Genomic DNA, 17263 nt, shown 5'->3' with positions numbered 1-17263 from the left:
ACACACACACATATACAACAGGACAGAGAAAAAAGATGATATACTAAACACACATAGATAATATGAATAAAAAAAACTGATACATACAAGGCCAAGGATGCAGTTGCATGTTTATGTCACAGGAAAAAGCTATGAGTGAACAGAACACACCCTGCCAGACCTCTGTTACCCAGAATTCCTTGGACCACATGAGGCAGAGGTGAACACACACACACACATACACACACAATGTGTGTGTGTGTCTATATATATATATATATATATATATATATATATATATATATATATATATATATATATATATATATAACAATTAAGTAACCTATACTATTGCGTCTTTTTTAAGCAAGGCTAATAGATTGAGCTACAAATACACTACTTTGTAAACACTACATTCACATTTCCTCTCCCTGTAGGGTTCCGCAGCCGACTAAAAGCCAGAATGCACCAATCTTTTCTCAGAAACGCAAACCAGCGTGAGTGTGCTCAATAACCAGCTCATCTTGAGTTTTAGGAATGATCGAATTCTTTGCGAAACAATCAACAGCTACAGTACAGTACAAGAGCCAGATGATGAACTGTATTTTGTTGAACACAAAGTGTGAAGTAATTTTGTACTAACTGGTCTCATTTTGCACCACAGCATGAAAGAACACAGTTAGCAAGCTAACATCATGCAGAACACATTTTTCTTCTGTAATGTGGCATATTATATGACCATTTACATATAGAAATGTGATACATGAAGAAGGAAGATTTTTCTGAAGCAACAAATCGAATAGAGCTTTATAAGAATAGAAAAATAATTCTGAGATTATAACTTGTTTCTTATTGACATCTTTGGACATGGCTCAAACAAACTATTTACATATTTACAAAATGCTATAATTGCTATCAAGAATGCAGACAAAAAAGAAGCAGTGGTACTGTGTAGTCGGGAAATATTCTAAAGGAAATGGAATCGCTCAAATTTATTACTTGTAAATATAGCCAGGACGAGAGTTTAAAGCAAAAGAATAAAGACGTGTGTGGGATGGACAAACAGTGGTGTTCAGTGATTAGTTGTTGGGAACAGTGGTGATCAGTGATTGGTCGCTGGGAAGAATAGTGATCAGTGATTGGTCATTGGGAAGAGCAGAGATCAGTGATTGGTCGTTGGGAACAGTGGTGATCAGTGATTGATCATTGGGTAAATAGTGATCAGTGATTGGTCGTTGGGAATAATGGTCATCAGTGATTGGTTGTTGGGAATAATGGTGATCAGTGATTGGTTGTTGGGAATAATGGTGATCAGTGATGGATTATTGGGTAAATAGTGATCAGTGATTGGTCGTTGCGAAGAATAGAGATCAGTGATTGGAGGAAGCAGGAATTTTGTCTTTTACACCACCATAAACTAAGATGAATTAGGTCAGTCTTGGGTCCAGGTTCCAGTCTTGAAGCGTTTTGTAAATTAATACTTTGTTAATACTTATAGTATACATATTAGATCAAATATTGAGATGCATGTTAAAACAAATACAGTTTTTTGACAAGTGCAGATTTAACACTTCCTTCCTCTTATCCCCTGCAGGAGAGTGACAAGGAGGAACGCAGGCAGCGTCAGATCTCTTCAGTCCCTGGGCTAAATGTCAGTGAACCAGTGTAACGCCACCTCAAGTGTTTAGTTCAAATCTATCAAAGAATAATGATAAACTGGACTGTGTGATTGAACTACATGAAATAAATACATTGTCCTCCTAGTTACCTTCAGTACCAAACTACCAGGTACTATACTGAATTAGACTACTGCATATATGTTCTTAAAGGTACAGGGTCTGCATGGTTATGATACTTATGAAGAGCCTAATTAGATGATTTAGATTGTATATACTGGGACTGCAATCATTATATAAAGAAAAAGTACTTTAAACAATTTTCATCTGGTTGAGACTACATGATTATATACATATCTACATGTGATCTACATTGTTCTCACTCAGCACATTGTGGGTGATATCCAGTATGAGACGGAGAAGACTGACCTTTGGAAAAAAGTCCAGTATTCCAGTTGTTCATGAAGCCAAACGCACAAATCCTTAAAATGTTCAACAGGGTTTAGATTTAAGGACTGCAGACCACTCAAACACTCAAAAACCCACTGACATGTTCCTGGAAGCGTCAAATAATGAAATATAATTCCCACTGATGATTGAGATGATTGAGGAAAAAAAAAAGCACTACTGGCTAAAGAGAGCCAAAAATACAATCACAAAGTATTTAAAGTAGGATTTACAAAAAAAGTACACATTTCCAAATGTTGAATACAATACTGCTTTAATCATTATGACATGAGAAATTCGTTTAGGAATTATAACACTGTGCTTTTATTTGTATTTGGTTAACACTGAAGGGTACTTAAAAGGTACCAATTTAAGTTTTTTTTTTTAACACTAGTAAACAGGCATAATACACAGAAAAAAAAATAAGTGCTTGCTGTAAATGTGCAATACAAAATAATACTGTATAGAACAACAAATAGAATAAAAATGATTACAACATTTTTGCATGATGAGCAAACCTTTGCTCGATAATGGCCTTTGTATTCCGTATATCCTTTTTTTTTCTTCCATTAACTAAATCACAGTCGGATAAACATATGTACCGTGCTCAAATGTTAAAGAAACAGTGCTACACCAGCAACGGCAACACCGTGTACTGCACTCGAACAAGTAAGCAGCAACATCATATAACCATATACGCAATACAGAAGTGCAAAACAACCATCAAACGTGTCTTTGGTCTGGAAGTTTTTAGAAAGTAGTGTGTGTGTGTGTGTCCTGATCCATGTTGTGCTTGTTTTTGAGGCTAAATAATCCTGCAAATGTGGATTCTTCATTTGCTCATTCGTTCTTCTTTGCTGAAATGCTGACAAGCTCAATGTGAACTGTGCAAATTAAGTAATTAATCCTTCTAAACGAAAGCAAAAATGCAGTTTCGCCTCTAATACTGAATATTACAGGAATCCAAACACCTGACTGCTAGCTCAGAGGTTAGGGGGCATCACTAGAGACCAAAAATTCCTAGGCCTTTCTGCTGGCTCATAGACACATCAGCATGAGAATAAAAGGCAATCTTTCCGAACTCAGGAACAGAACGGGTAAAGCATCCCAAGCATTAAGACTTGACTAGTAACGGAATGTCCCAGTGGAAAACTTTACATAACGTTTGGCCCAAGTGCCGCTGGCGGGTCACACTGGATGGGAAGAGTTATTTCAGGGGAAAGAAGACGTGCATAAATAGGCACTGCACAGGCTTTCCTGCTGTTTTAGATCACTAGTCATGTATGGAAAATCCAGATTTAGCCGTAACAATTTGGAGACGATACAAATAAGTCAGTAACGAAGTGTAAATGCGGACCATAAGTAGAGAAGAGGAGATTGTTCAGAAATTTTTGCTGCTGAAAAAGAGCCTAACTGAAACATCTTTATTTGTGGAGATGAGCAGAAATCTCACAAATCACTTTTAACTATTAGGAGGCAGCTGCATAGGTAAACAGATCACCCCCCCCCCCCCCCCCCCCCCCCGAAAAAACAAGTTAACTCTCCCCGGACAGGGTCAAGTTAACACACGCTTCTTCCAGAGACATATGAAGCCAGCCAACTGCAACTACAACTTCAGGGTTGTGTAACACCCTCAAAGGAAAGCTGTTACTATAAAAACAAAAATTCGGACAAACGCATTGAAATTCACTTATCGTTCATGACATAGCTGGAACTACTGTCCAAATCGTGCTGTTATGCAAAAATAATGCACACATTCTGCCCAATCAGATTCGAGAATTCAACCTTGCTGTGGAGCAACCTTGCAATAAGTCTGTGTAACACACTTGGAAGAAAGCTCTATCTGCCGTATTACACACCCAGGAGCTCACAGACACCTGAGATTGGCTGGTGTTGCTGTGAATGACAGGGGACAGAGACCCAGACACAGTTTTTGTAACACGATAAGCCGCATGTCGGATTTACTCCGAGACAGAAAAAGAAAGAGGCTGGTGAAGGAATGACTGTTGTTCACATTATAGCTGCTCTAATATAAGTGATAACAGGAACTAACTTGACTCTTGGGACACTTCACAAATGGATACATTTTTATTCTTTAATGAATAAAAATGGCTAGTGTTAGCAAATTCCTCTTGTATAAGAGAAATAAAACACTTTGAGCTGGAACGTACTATTATTTCAGTGAATAAACAATCTCACAAGTCTGCTCGTGTTAAATAACTGCCTTTCATATCAATGTAGTAATAGGATAAATGTGATCAAGCCTACAAATGAACCTTAGTAATTAGCTTTCCTTATTCTGCTTTCCAAATGGAAATCCGTCTACTGTAAGCAGCTGCCTCCTGAAAGGAACAGGGTATGACCATCCACATCGTCTTTGAGTATTAACGCAGTTTTGATGCTCTCAGACCTGAAGGTAGTACTGTGTTACAAATAATTTATTTCTAAACGGAACTGTTGCATGTTTTTTTCCCTCCTTAAACAGAGCTAATAATCTGTACTAATAATCTGAGACGAGATTGCGCCCTCTAGCGAGCGCTGTGTTAAGCGACATGTTATAATTTAACTTCAAACTGCTAGGAAACTCCCCAGGCAATGTAGAATAAAATGCCGTAGAATAAAATAGTATACTAAGTGCCGTCAGTACTGCAGTGTTAGTGAATCCTGACCATAAAAGCAGAGATGATTGTGGTATTTTAAGGAGCGGGGGTGTAACACTATGATTTTGAGTATTAATGCAATTATAACGACATCAGACCAGAAGTTATAAAAGCTCCTAACCCTAACCCTAGGAAGATAATTTACGACTCGGTCCTTTTTACACCAATCATGTGTGTTGTATTGTGTTTGTATTGGGAATGAAAACTAACCTCTGTGCTCCTGAGACTCTGCAGGATTTGACTTGCCCTACACACACCTCTGTCTGGGCATTCTATTAAATATAACTTCACACTTCACTAAAGCAGAAGAACCTGCTTATCGTCAACCTTCATCATTAAACCACCCACATGAACACCTGTATCTGCAGTACATTTTTCCATCATCAGGACATTTATATATATAAAATTATGTGCATAATCCACGTTTGAATCCCTTTCACCAATCAGCCAAGACATGAAGGTGTCTGAAGCTCGCCTCTTCAGGTTTTCACTACTGGCGCTACTCTAAGACTCATGTACCTAACAAGCAGGGAAAACTTATAGCACTGTGCCTAAACGTTTGCCTAAATAATATTCAATTGTGAATTATATTATCCAAATCATTCAAAAGTACCCTTAAGCCTTCAATTGTTTTTGTGCCACACCATAAAGGGGAGTCTGATGCTTCAAGATGGCGGCTGATATGACTGTTTTTAGATCTGTGAGGTCCTTTTATCAATTTTTAAAAACATAACAATGTGCTGTAAAGTATTAACACACACACAATCAGGTCCATATGTACAGTAGCTGGAAATTGACACAAGCTTCATAATGTACATAAGTGCTTTCCTTCTTCATAAGAATCCACCAATTTGTTGATTTGGCCACTCCATCTCTCCGATAGGTCTTTTTTTTCCTTTTCTTTCCGCTAAACGATAGCCTCCTTCACTTGCATCAAGGCCTCTTCGGACCGCATATTGAGAACGGCTACTGTACCAAACGCAAATTTAACACTTGGAATCATCTCCAGAACTTTTATCCCCTTAATGAGTAAACAGGCCATATTTAGCCATGAAACTGCTTATCAGTCAACTGTGCAATTACGTTTAAGCCTGTGAAAATAGAGGGACTGTAAAAACAAACAAAAACAAACAAACAAAGAAACCTGTCATTCCTAAACGGTTAATGCAATATTTTTCTTAAACCTCGTGAATTAAAGCTGAAATTCTTTCAATCACATCTTGATTGCTTCATTTCAAATCCATTGTGGTGGTGTACAGAGGCAAATGACAAAATGGTCACTGTCCAAATACTTATGGACCTGACTGTATATGCACGTCTGTTTTGAGATTATTGCAGAGGTTTTTGTTTTTTTGGACAGTTTGAGGTTTTTCACACCACTAAACTGGAATTTCCATTATGTAGCTACATTATCCTCGTAGGTTGAGAGCAAAAATAATAAAAAAAAAATACAAATAAAGCAGATTCTATATTTAGAGGCACTTCATGTCTTGGTTGATCAACACTGTCTGAGCTAACTGTAGCACATATTTAATTCTGTAGTTCCTGCTGAATGACCTGAGCGCAGTGCAGATACGGGGGTTTACGTGGAGGCGGTGCTCAGAGGCAGATGTTGATCTGTTTGGCGAGTTCACGCTCCAGATCTGAAATTAGGTTATCAAAGTCTTTCAGACTAAGTCTGCATGTAAACGGCGCGTCAAAGTCCAGCGCAAAATCGTCCGTGTACGCCCAGTCCTTCTTCTTCTCCTCGTCGCTCTCGCTGCCTGCCACCTCGTCGTAATCTGCGTCGTCGTTGCTCAGGAAGTCCCGCCCACACACGCTCCAGTCACCAGCGTAGCGATTACAGGGTGGGCTTTCCAGACGGCCACGCCCCCTGCGCGACACCACTGCCACGTCCTGTGGTAAAGGCAGCTCCACGCGTAACGCCGAGCGCTGAGGACAACGCTGCAGGGAATTATGGGAGGGACGAGAAGGAGCCTCTTCATCCTCTGAACGGTAGGGTGATCGATCGGTCACGCTTCCTGTTGGAACTGTAGTAGAATTCTTTTGTTAAAAGGAGGAAAGCATCTACAATAATCACAACAATGAGAAGATAATGAAAGACTGAAATGAAAGAATACAAACAAACAGCTGGAAAGTATTTACTATTATGACTGGTACAGATAAAATGTGTATAATCGCATTAGCACTCATGCACACACACACACACACACACACACACACACAGAGACTGAACATATTTTGCGCTTGATCTGCTGTACAAATTCTCCACAGCTGGAAAGAGAAGCTCAAAGTCCAGCTGTGTGTACGACACATGATGCATGAGGCAGGATTAAAAATGGCAGCCATTACTGCTGACAGGCATGAAGTGTTTAAGGAATGCTTTACCAATTAACACTCATGTTGGTGAGAGGGTCTGAAAGCAGGCCACCAATAAATAAGCAGTTGTGTGTGTGTGTGTGTGTGTGTGTGTGTGTGTGTGTGTGTGTGTGTGTGTGTGTGTGTATGTTATTAAAATGTAGGCGAACTGTCAGTGTGTAATTTAGGAACATGCGGTGAAAGACGTGAAGTGAAAGAAGATGTGAAGCTCTCACTCACTCGGCCAGAGCTGCAGCAGATAGTGCAGAGCCTCGATGTGCCGCTTGAAGTCCACAGCGCTGGCCATCTCCATACTCTGCTGTGGGAAGCTTCTTCCTCCCAGGCTGCTTCCAGGTCCTGCTGGGGCTGATGGGAAAGTGCCAGGCCCTGCCCCTTTCCACGAGTCCTGCGTCGGAGTGAGCAGAACAGGGCCGAAACACACAGCAAGGTTCTGGCATGTCATCAGATTACAGTCGCTGAAGGAAGCTACCAGACTAAGGTGATTCAACAGGAGGGATAGTGTGGCCTGGAGGGAGTGCAAACACGCACACACACGCACACACACACACGCACACACACACACACATACAGTTATTTCATCAAGCATGTGAAAGCAAACGTACACTCTGTCAATGCTGTGCCAGTTCCCTAAATTGACGAGTACATACAGGTGTATTGTCATTAAAAACACACACACTCATGTGCGCAATGGAGTGCGGACACACACACACACACACACTTAACTCAGACACACACACAGACACTTAACTCAGACTCACACACTCACACACACTCATACACACACACACACTCTCACACAATTAACTCAGACACATGCGCACACACTCAACTCAGACTCACACACACAATTAACTCAGACACACACAGATTGACAGACAGGCAGACAGGCAGGCAGACAGGCAGGCAGGCAGGCAGGCAGGCAGTACCCTCTCTGGTTCAGGCAGACACTGCAGCAGGGCAACAGTGTTGTGTGATCTGTGTGTGTCGTCATTCCTGCACGCCGGTCTCACACACATGGCCTCCAGCACCACCTCATACAGAGTCCGTGTTATGAGCGCCGATGGAAGCTCACGCAGATAATCCTTCAGAATGCCTGCAGACACAGCACTCTGACACTTCACACTGAGGAAGCTGTGGGTATTCGTGTGTGTGTTTGTGTGTGTGTGTGTGTGTGTTTGAACTCACCAGTAATGACATTGATGTCGGGGTACAGCTCTTCAGTGAGAGTGACGGCCGCACTGTCCTTCTCAAACGCATCACGCAGCTCCTTCTTAACAGCAGCAGAGCCACAGAGACGATACAGACCCACAACCTAAACAACACACACACACACACACACACACACACACACACACACACACACACACAAAGCTTTTAGATCAGCCTGCTTAGAGAGCTCACATTACAGGTCATTGATAACAGTCAGGTCTTTTCGGTAAGAATAATGGCCAGTGAGGGGTCCCAAAAATACCCAAAAAAGCAACTGACATAGTTAAATAGGAATAGTTATTGTGTTTACACCAGGTCTATGATAAAAAAAATATTTTGATTCATCTTAACAGATACTTTAACAAAAATACACTCATTTTATTTTTCTACATTTCTAGTATGCATCATTGTATATTTGTCTAAGCAGATGATAAGCCGTTCTCATGGTTTCATTTCAACACAGTTGCAGCTAGAAACGAGTTTTTCCCATGTTATGGTATAACCCATGGGTTCTCAAGCATCTTGTACCCAGGAACTCCATGGACCTTTAAATTCCTAAACATTCCCCTCAACAAAACATTAGAGTCAAGCTGACATTATTAATAGACCACTTGTTTTTGAGTAGTTATTGAGGTTTGGATTAAACCCATTCAATTCAAAGTGAACCATCAGAGTGGCTAATAACTAGAAGAGCTCAATAATAAACATAACATCTTTGATAACAATGGGCTGGGATTTTCACTGCTGTAACTAAATTAAACGAATCGCAGACCCCCCGTGCTATACTTTACAGACCCTATTTTGAGAATCAGTGCCATAAGTAATTATGAAGTTAGACTCCGTGATGAACAATTGCTAAGTTTACATCGGGCATGCTAACGTGAAAAAGTTTCCAACACAACACATTTAATTTGGTCAGTCACTATAGTCTCAATCCTACCCCTTTTTACTGTACTAGAATTATTGTGTATTTTTCAGCCCAAACACACTGAACAGTTAAACAGTATACACTTAATAATTGTCTACAAACATGCATAAAAATATGACATTCCACAATTTTCTAAACCGGAAAATTCATCTGAAGTTAATCTTAAATGAAGTTTTAACAAAACAAACACATATATAGCTAAAGTTTTACCTTGAGTCCCCGCTTTTCAATCTCAGCCACACATTTCTGAATGATGAGAGGCACTTTGGGAACGCAGGCCTCTTTCTCCACCAGGCGGCGCAGCTCCACGCCGAATACAGAGGGGGGTGGCAGCTCGCTGAGGCGGGGTGTCGGCACCTCCCATTGCTCCAACAGAGTCAGTTTCACATACAGCAAACCCCTCGGCTCTAGCTTCACACACAGCTGCTGAGTCCGGGAGGCTGGAGGGAGGGAGAAAGGGGGTAAAGATAAACAACCAGAAGGGCAGAAGGGGGCCAAATCGGAGGGAACATAAACTCACTAACAGACACGAGAGCCAGTAAAAAGTCCTGTTCCTCTTTCACCCTGTAAATCCGAGCTGAACACTAGCACTTTTATGGTTCCATGAAAAATGAGAAAGTGAAGAAAGCTGACAGCTCAGTTGGCATAAAAGATCGCTGTGTATACACATAATACTTCGAAAAGAAGTGCGTGATCTATTTAATAATACGCAAGTCTTGATTCCTCCTATGAAGCCCATGTTAATCATTTTAAGATTCCTGTATAAAGCAATAAGGAAATTCGTTTAGTTGGTTATTGACACCATTAAGTACAAGCGAGATGACTAATACCGGCTAATACCTTAAACAAAACAGGCTCTGCCAAAACTCACACGCTTGTTGCTATGGTAATGCTGACACCAAGTATAATTTCTATACATCTGAGTCAAATTACACGTAACATAAATGGAGATTTAACATATTGCTGCGTTTAGAGTAAATATATAAAAGGTTCATTTGGAATCTGAAATCAGAATAACTTCATTCAGGTCTTTGCATGAAGCCAGCCATTGTGTTTACAGCTCAACTACAACTATCTTACTGGAGGGAAACCTAAGCTTGCAGCACAAATATCAGGCCTTTAACAGTTCTATTTTTGGATCGGATTTTCCTTGATCAGCTCTCGGATTTTGACGCTGCATCACTTGAGTTGTTTTGCATAAACACATCTGCCAAATGAAGACAAGAAGATGTCAATTAAAAATGTTTAAAAAAAAATATTTAAGAAGTACTTCGTGCTTAGAAATGACAGCAGTGGGCAGAACAAACATGTGTATGAATTGTGAAATTATCTTAATCTTATTAACTGTAATTATCTTAATACATTATTAACCGTAATTGTCTTATTCAGGATTCGGTTTTATCAAGCTCCGTTATTCCACTCGTTTGGGGCATCCTCGATAATCATATTAGATCATAAAATTCCAACTAGTAAGTTTTAGTTTAAAGGAATGGTATTTACAAGACACCAACTGATAATTATCATAAAGTCCAACATGACGTAAAGGCACCGTAAAGGCGAAGACATTGTTCGGATGCCTTCCACGAACAACACGACGTAACTGCAGTGCAAGTGATCGACGTGAGGAAGCTTCTCTCACTTTGCAAAAGAACACGTTACGTGATGAACACTTGCATGACTGGAGCATTCATACAAAATGGCCTGTATTCCTACAAAACGGGAAGTGGTGGCTTGGCGGTTAAGGCTGTGGGTTACTGATTGGAAGGTCGGGGGTTCAAGCCCCAGCACTGCCCCTTAACCCTCTTTGCTCCAGGGTCGTTGCATCATGGCTGACCCTGTGCTCTGACCCCAACTTCCTGACATGCTGGGGTATGCGAAGAAAAGAATTTCACTGTGCTGTAATGTATATGTGATTAATAAAGACTCATTATCATTATTATAACGCTGCATTAAGAATGCTGAGGCCTTTACTCTTAATACTGCCATGCTCAGTAAACATTAAATATTATATTAAATCATAACAACTAATTAAATAAACAAATAAATGATTGGATGAATGAATATGCAGCTAAGAATAAAATATGCACTCAGAAATCCTCACCTTTAAACAGAGGAGGAATTGCAACTGCGCCGAGGCAGCATACCCGGTTGCGTGTTTGACCACTAGGGCCTGTGGATCCGTCCACAGCGTTAGGACTCGGTGTGAGAACGATTAGCTTTAGCATCCGCGCTCGCTCCAGCTCCAGGTTGAAGGTGTGGTTTAGCGGGAGTGACGTCTCCTGGCAGGTGAGCAAAGAGGTGCGGGCTCGCGTCACTCCGTCCACCTGGATGGCACAGAAGACGTCTTTCGCTGTGCGAGATCGCACGAGTTCAGAGACACCGAGCAGATGCACTGTGAGGAGGCCTGACACTCTCTGGGCGGACCTCGGCTGCTCTGCTAGCGAGTAGTGCCGGAAGGACCCGACTGCATCCTGCCACCCGCGGTGTGGAGGAGCTTGTGGTGACTCCTGTGCCTCTTGACCTGATCCGTGAGACCCCTCAGTCAAACCCTGACTCGAATCCTGTTTGGGCAGAAGCTCAGGGGAGTCGCCGTCGCTAAGATAACCGCCTTTGCTAGCAGAACGCATGCGTGACGATCGGCGCCTCGGTCTTGCGGGAGCACTGGTGTCCAGATGGTACCTGCTGATGACATTGTTCGAGGATTCTTTACGTGCGTTGGGTGGTGAGGCCTCGTCGGCGCCCTCTGGTGCATCCCTGCCACCACCTTGTCCTTGAACGTTCCTCTGGTTACGTGATGAGCGCAGACTGAGCTTACGCCGCAGTTCTGGGAGCTTGCGCATTTTCATAGAGAGACGTCGTACTGTGCCGGGGGATTTAATCTTCTCCATCATGCTGCTGCTGGTGGTCGTGATTACTCCTGAGCTTTTCGTTTGTGCTACTGGACTTTCAGAGGAGCCTGCTGAACCGCTAGCAGTCCCAATAGCACCTTCACCAATACTACTAGCACCTCCGCTGCTGCCACCCAGATAATGAGCATCGGGGTGACAAGATTGCTGAAGAACATCTGTGAAAAAAATAAACCGAGAGAATATTAAAAATGTTTGCTTAGAAAATATTACACATGCTCCAAAGGGACTATTAACTCTAAACTAACTACAAGCAGGTAAAAATAATGCTGAAATATCCAGAATGTGCGCTTTGGAGTTTCTTGGTAAGTTTACATGGTTTGAAAAAATGTTATTAACTCAGTACTTCCTAGCAATTCCACTGTCTTTACTCATCTAATGTGAAAAAGCTAAACCACATTAATTACAGGATTATTTCAGTACGCTACAAGATTGTTTCTCACAGAAGCTGTTTATAGACACAGAGAAATGTCTTTCTGTGTCTTTACATGAAATAATCACTTCAGTCATCAGATTGCCACCCAATTGAGAAGAACAGGGTTCATCACTCCAGTACAGCTCCAGAGATGTCTAGAATCAATGCCATGATGGATTAAAGCTGTTCTAGTGGCTCAAAGTGACCCAAACCTTAGAAACTTTATGTTGTTTTTTCCCTTTCCCTTTAATTTGTCACTCATCTGCAGGTAGTATCTTTTATTGTTTGAGTGGAAAGTTTAAATCATTGCAACATTTGGCCCATTCTTTTCGAGGGTGCCAATAATTACTGTGTATTATCTTATTCCCCTCTTCTCTGTTGTCTCATAAAAAAAATATACACAGGGATACATTACCTATTTGGGAAGAAGTAAAGTTAGTGAGTAAAGTGGGAAAAGTTCCAAACAGGAATAAACAGGAATAAACAGGAATAAAAAATGTTTTTCATTTTAGACTCACATAACTAAACCTTCAGCCTTCAACTGATTCATTGAAATGAATTTGAATTTCATAGCAGAACTCAGACAGGGCTACAGTGAGGAACATCTCCCACAGACTATTAAAAGGCATGGAATGCAAATTATTTCCTGTTACGCTGCGCACAGTGACTATTAACACTGATTGTGAAACCCTGAGAAAAAAAACCCTATAAAATTAACAGAAGCCCACAGGGTTTCCCATAACTACACACAAACTGGGTGACATCACGATGAAACTAAACATGGTATATGTTCATAAATATTTTAAAGAACGACTTGAACCAATGGAGCTGAAATCCACCGATTTCAATACAATCTCTCTGATGTTCTTGCACTGCGCTCTTTCCACGGTTTACAGCTCACACTTTCGGTCTTCACTGGACTCCGGATGATTTCTCACCTCTCCGCTCATCTGGTGCTCCCTCTGTCTCTCTCCTTCTCCATGGATCTTCGAGTACATCCTTCTCCCTCTCCTTCAGCTTCAGCTTCCCTCCGCTCGCCCGAGTGTCCTCTTCCTCTGGGATTGGGTTGTACCAATGTTGCTCTCGCTTTCAGTCACGCGCCTTCGCTCTGTGAAGCAGGCTGTGTAGGCCTCATCCGGAGCCTGGGTCTTTCCTGATGACAGCACCCAAGCTCGGCTACTCCTCTCCAGGTGTTGAAGGTACACTCCCTGACCGGAGAGCTTACCCATGCCTAAGGAGGTGCAGTACTGTGTGTGACCAATGAATAACCTGCATCTCTAGCTCCACTCATATGTTTCTGTTCGGTATACCTGATAAAAAAAGGTAAGCAAATTCGTGTCTCACTTAGTAATGAAAATAAGGACAAAATGTAGGACCACATATTTGTTGCTGCGTGAATTGGTAAAATGTTACAAGGCTACAGCCGTGTGTGTGTGTGTGTGTGTGTGTGTGTGTGTGTGTGTGTGTGTGTGTGTGTTTCAGCTTTGTGCTGGTGACAGGGGTTCCAGTGTTAGAGGCAGCCCCCCCCCCCCCCGCTCTCATTGTGAGCATATAAAGACGACTTGGAGATCTGGACCCTGGAAGAACCCTGAATCTTCTGAGAGTAAGTGCCAGAACCACACGGATCTCCGCCATGGCAAAGTTCTGACCGATACAATTCCTGCAACACAGGACACACTGCAGGTCAGCTGTGCACGAGTGTGTGTGAAGCTGTACGATTAAGAAGAAGGAATCTCACCTTGGTCCAGCGGAAAATGGAACAAAAGCATATGGGGAGCGTCGTTTCTGGTTGTCTAGGTTAAATCGCATGGGGTCATACACCTGCATGAGACAACGTTTATGCCCTTTAACTGAAACAGACCCGGTAAAGGAGGCATGGCCTCTTTGAATGCTAGTTCCATTGAGGGAGGTGTGGCCTCTGTGCCTGTCAGTCCTGAGGTAAGAGATATCACCTCTCTACCTGTTAGTATCAATGAAAGATGCGTGGCTTTTATGCCTGTCAGTGTGAGTGAAGGAGGTGTGGCATCTGTGTCAGTCAGTTTCAGTAAAGCAGGTGTGGCTTCTATGCGTGTCTTGAAACAGTTCAATCATATCTTGAATTTTTGGAAGCTATAAATATGTAAATCATACATCAGAACTTTGATCATATATTGAGATGAACCTCATCTAGTCTCGCAGTGAGACGTGACCTAATCGTGCAAGGATTATAACCTTGACCTTTTCATGGGATTAATAAATAATACATCTGAATGCACTTTATGAAACAATGAAAAACCCAAAAGATTAGCGACATAGCATTATAAGAGAACTCTACATATCAAACAGAAGTTCTCTCTGTTGTCTTAATACGAAAATGAATGGCTCACCTCTGGATTAGGCCACACATCTGGATTATCATGGGTGCCATAAACACTGATCAGACAGATAGCTCATGTGAACAATAAAACATGTGCTTAGCTGCATTGCAAATCAGAGTGCTCCCTTAATAAATACTGAGTTCACATAAAAGCTTGAAGTAAAGACAAGAACCACTGAATCGCTAAAATACAGCACCACCGTTATAGACACACAACGGCTATTTGAGTGTTGATAGCTCCCCCTTGTGGTGAATATGATGTAAACATGAGGGAGTGAATAGAGCTGCGTATGACAGTGTTTCTCAAGTAATAAAATGCAATAAAATCACAGGTCAAAGTTAAGCATATGCTGGTGTAGCAGCTAGATTTGCTTGTATTTCCTCATTTACAAGTCGCTTTGGATAAAAGCGTCTGCTAAATGAATAAATGTAAATATCCTAACAAGCTTTAATCAGGAAGTTATTTTGGATGAATATGAGGCATGAAATGTTGATTTATTCTAAGATGTTACACACATAACAGCTAGGAATAATGGACAGAGTGAAGATGAGGTCAACCGGACGTGTTCCCGAGATCCACTCTTGTTATGAAAGTTACAAAGTTAATTAATAAGTGATTAATTAGATTAATAAGTGATTAATTACACCGATTTCACACATTTAATCATACTGTAGCCCAGGCTTAATAATGAGAAACACTATTTAGCTGTCTAACCAAGTCACAAAAGGCTTAACTTTGATTTTCTTGTTATCTTTGATGTATTTATAAGTGAGCAAATGGGTGAACTCTATGAGGCAGCGAGCTGACCAATCAGCTGCCAGCTAGGCTCTGTTACAGTTTCACCTGTAGGTTAGTGTCTCTGCACGTTCTTTTGGCGCTTGCACCTGAGCATAGGAGGCTGCGTTATCCACTTGGTGAGACGAAAAACGACATGGGGTGAATTAAACAAGTTCTATACTCATTATTGCTTATACTGACTATACCTTGTTGTAATATAGAGAGTAAAAGAGAGCTGTGCCTGAATCCACTGTTGTCACGGAGCTAAAGGCAGTGAATTCTGCTAAAATGCTGAGTTGTTTACCTGGCCTCTTGAGTTTGTTAGCATCCATGTGAACAGGCCTCAGGTTTTTGATGCCCATTGGTATTTAATTTAGCCTGCTGACTTTACTATGAGTTCGCTAGCATTTATGTTAATTGGCACTAATGGGTAAGCAAGGCAAAGGTGCTAATGGTGGAAAATGGTGAAAGCTAATGTGAGCCTGCTGTAAATCAATTCAAATGCTAATATGGTAATTAGCCACAACAGGCTAGCGGACTACTGTTTAATGCCTTTGAAAACAACTAATGATTTTGTTGTGGGTTATAAAAAGAAATGTTATTTTCCCCTACTCTTGGTAAATGGTCAGTTTATTAAATAATGATGTTAAAAGTTGTGGATTTAATTGTGTTTACTGGAGGTTAAAAGGTACAATTTTTAGTGCATTCTTTCCACTGTTACCGGTGCAGAGGGGGATAAATAAGCACGCGGACACCTTAATGCCTCTAAATTAAAGTAATACAAGTTAATCGATGTTTACATGCAATTCATGCAGTTTTATTCTTTATACTGCTAACGTTACTAAGGTTTCATACAAGTTGAGTTAGAAATGTGTGTTGTTATGAATTTGTGATGTAAATGTACTTTGGATACTGGAGAGAAATTCATATAGTTTTGATACCTGAAAAGAAACATAAGAGCTGTTGTACAACGAGAGAGAGATTTTGACATTGCATTATACGTGTACTGAAGTATTATCTCCTCAAATTTTATTTTATAGTAGCCTGTAGCAGTCATTTATTCACTGAATGGTAATTGAGAGAAATGATCTGGCCTTATTTATAGGTCAGGTTTTGGTAAAGAGTTGGAAACATCATGCGGAGATCCATTCCACGGAATGATACAGATCCCCACGTTCCAGGCGTTCTTCCAGAGATTCATAGATTCCCGTCTGGGTGGCTGGGTGGCGAGCCAAACGTGTTTGTGACTCTGACTTTAGACGGATTGCCAGGATCATCATCTTCATGGTGGTAGGACAAACACTAACACGAACTAAAAAGGGCCCAACGTTGGTAACAGAACTCTTGTAAACAAAGGCAAGTGAAACTGAGGACGAACTGAGCTCAAGGGAATTTAAAAGGGGATTTATTTACGCGCGCACTTTATTATTTTAGTTTGTTAATTTTTCATAACTGTTCTTGTATATGTATGTACCAGCCCTGTGTATTTAATACACTTTATGCAAACTGTCATTCTGGTGTGGTATTCTTTTTATTGACCTTCAATTCTCAGGCTCTTAACAATTTAGCATCTTCTGATTCTGGTCCAAA

The 17263-nt window shown here is 41.1% G+C and overlaps 1 protein-coding gene and 1 pseudogene across 2 annotated transcripts; both read right to left on the bottom strand.

Annotated features, from left to right (window-relative positions):
* Nucleotides 1–2299: 2299 nt before the first annotated feature.
* LOC128628799 (rho GTPase-activating protein SYDE1-like) lies at nucleotides 2300–13768 on the bottom strand. Its single transcript, XM_053685185.1, is given in 8 exon segments — nucleotides 2300–6732; nucleotides 7301–7586; nucleotides 8008–8174; nucleotides 8267–8393; nucleotides 9429–9658; nucleotides 11320–12282; nucleotides 13478–13615; nucleotides 13618–13768. Coding segments are annotated over 8 exon segments (2493 nt in total). The 3' UTR covers nucleotides 2300–6301.
* A 12-nt stretch (nucleotides 13769–13780) lies between these two features.
* On the bottom strand, nucleotides 13781–16035 carry LOC124627525 (cytochrome P450 4F2-like; annotated as a pseudogene). Its single transcript, XR_008397738.1, has 4 exons — nucleotides 15978–16035; nucleotides 14906–14967; nucleotides 14278–14360; nucleotides 13781–14199 (listed from the first exon to the last, which is right to left on the bottom strand). The product of XR_008397738.1 is annotated as a cytochrome P450 4F2-like (transcript).
* Nucleotides 16036–17263: the final 1228 nt, after the last annotated feature.

Source organism: Ictalurus punctatus, chromosome 13, assembly GCF_001660625.3.
Source record: "Ictalurus punctatus breed USDA103 chromosome 13, Coco_2.0, whole genome shotgun sequence".
NCBI lineage: Eukaryota > Metazoa > Chordata > Actinopteri > Siluriformes > Ictaluridae > Ictalurus > Ictalurus punctatus.
Note: the sequence above shows the minus strand (reverse complement) of the source record. Positions and strands in the feature narration are given on the sequence as shown.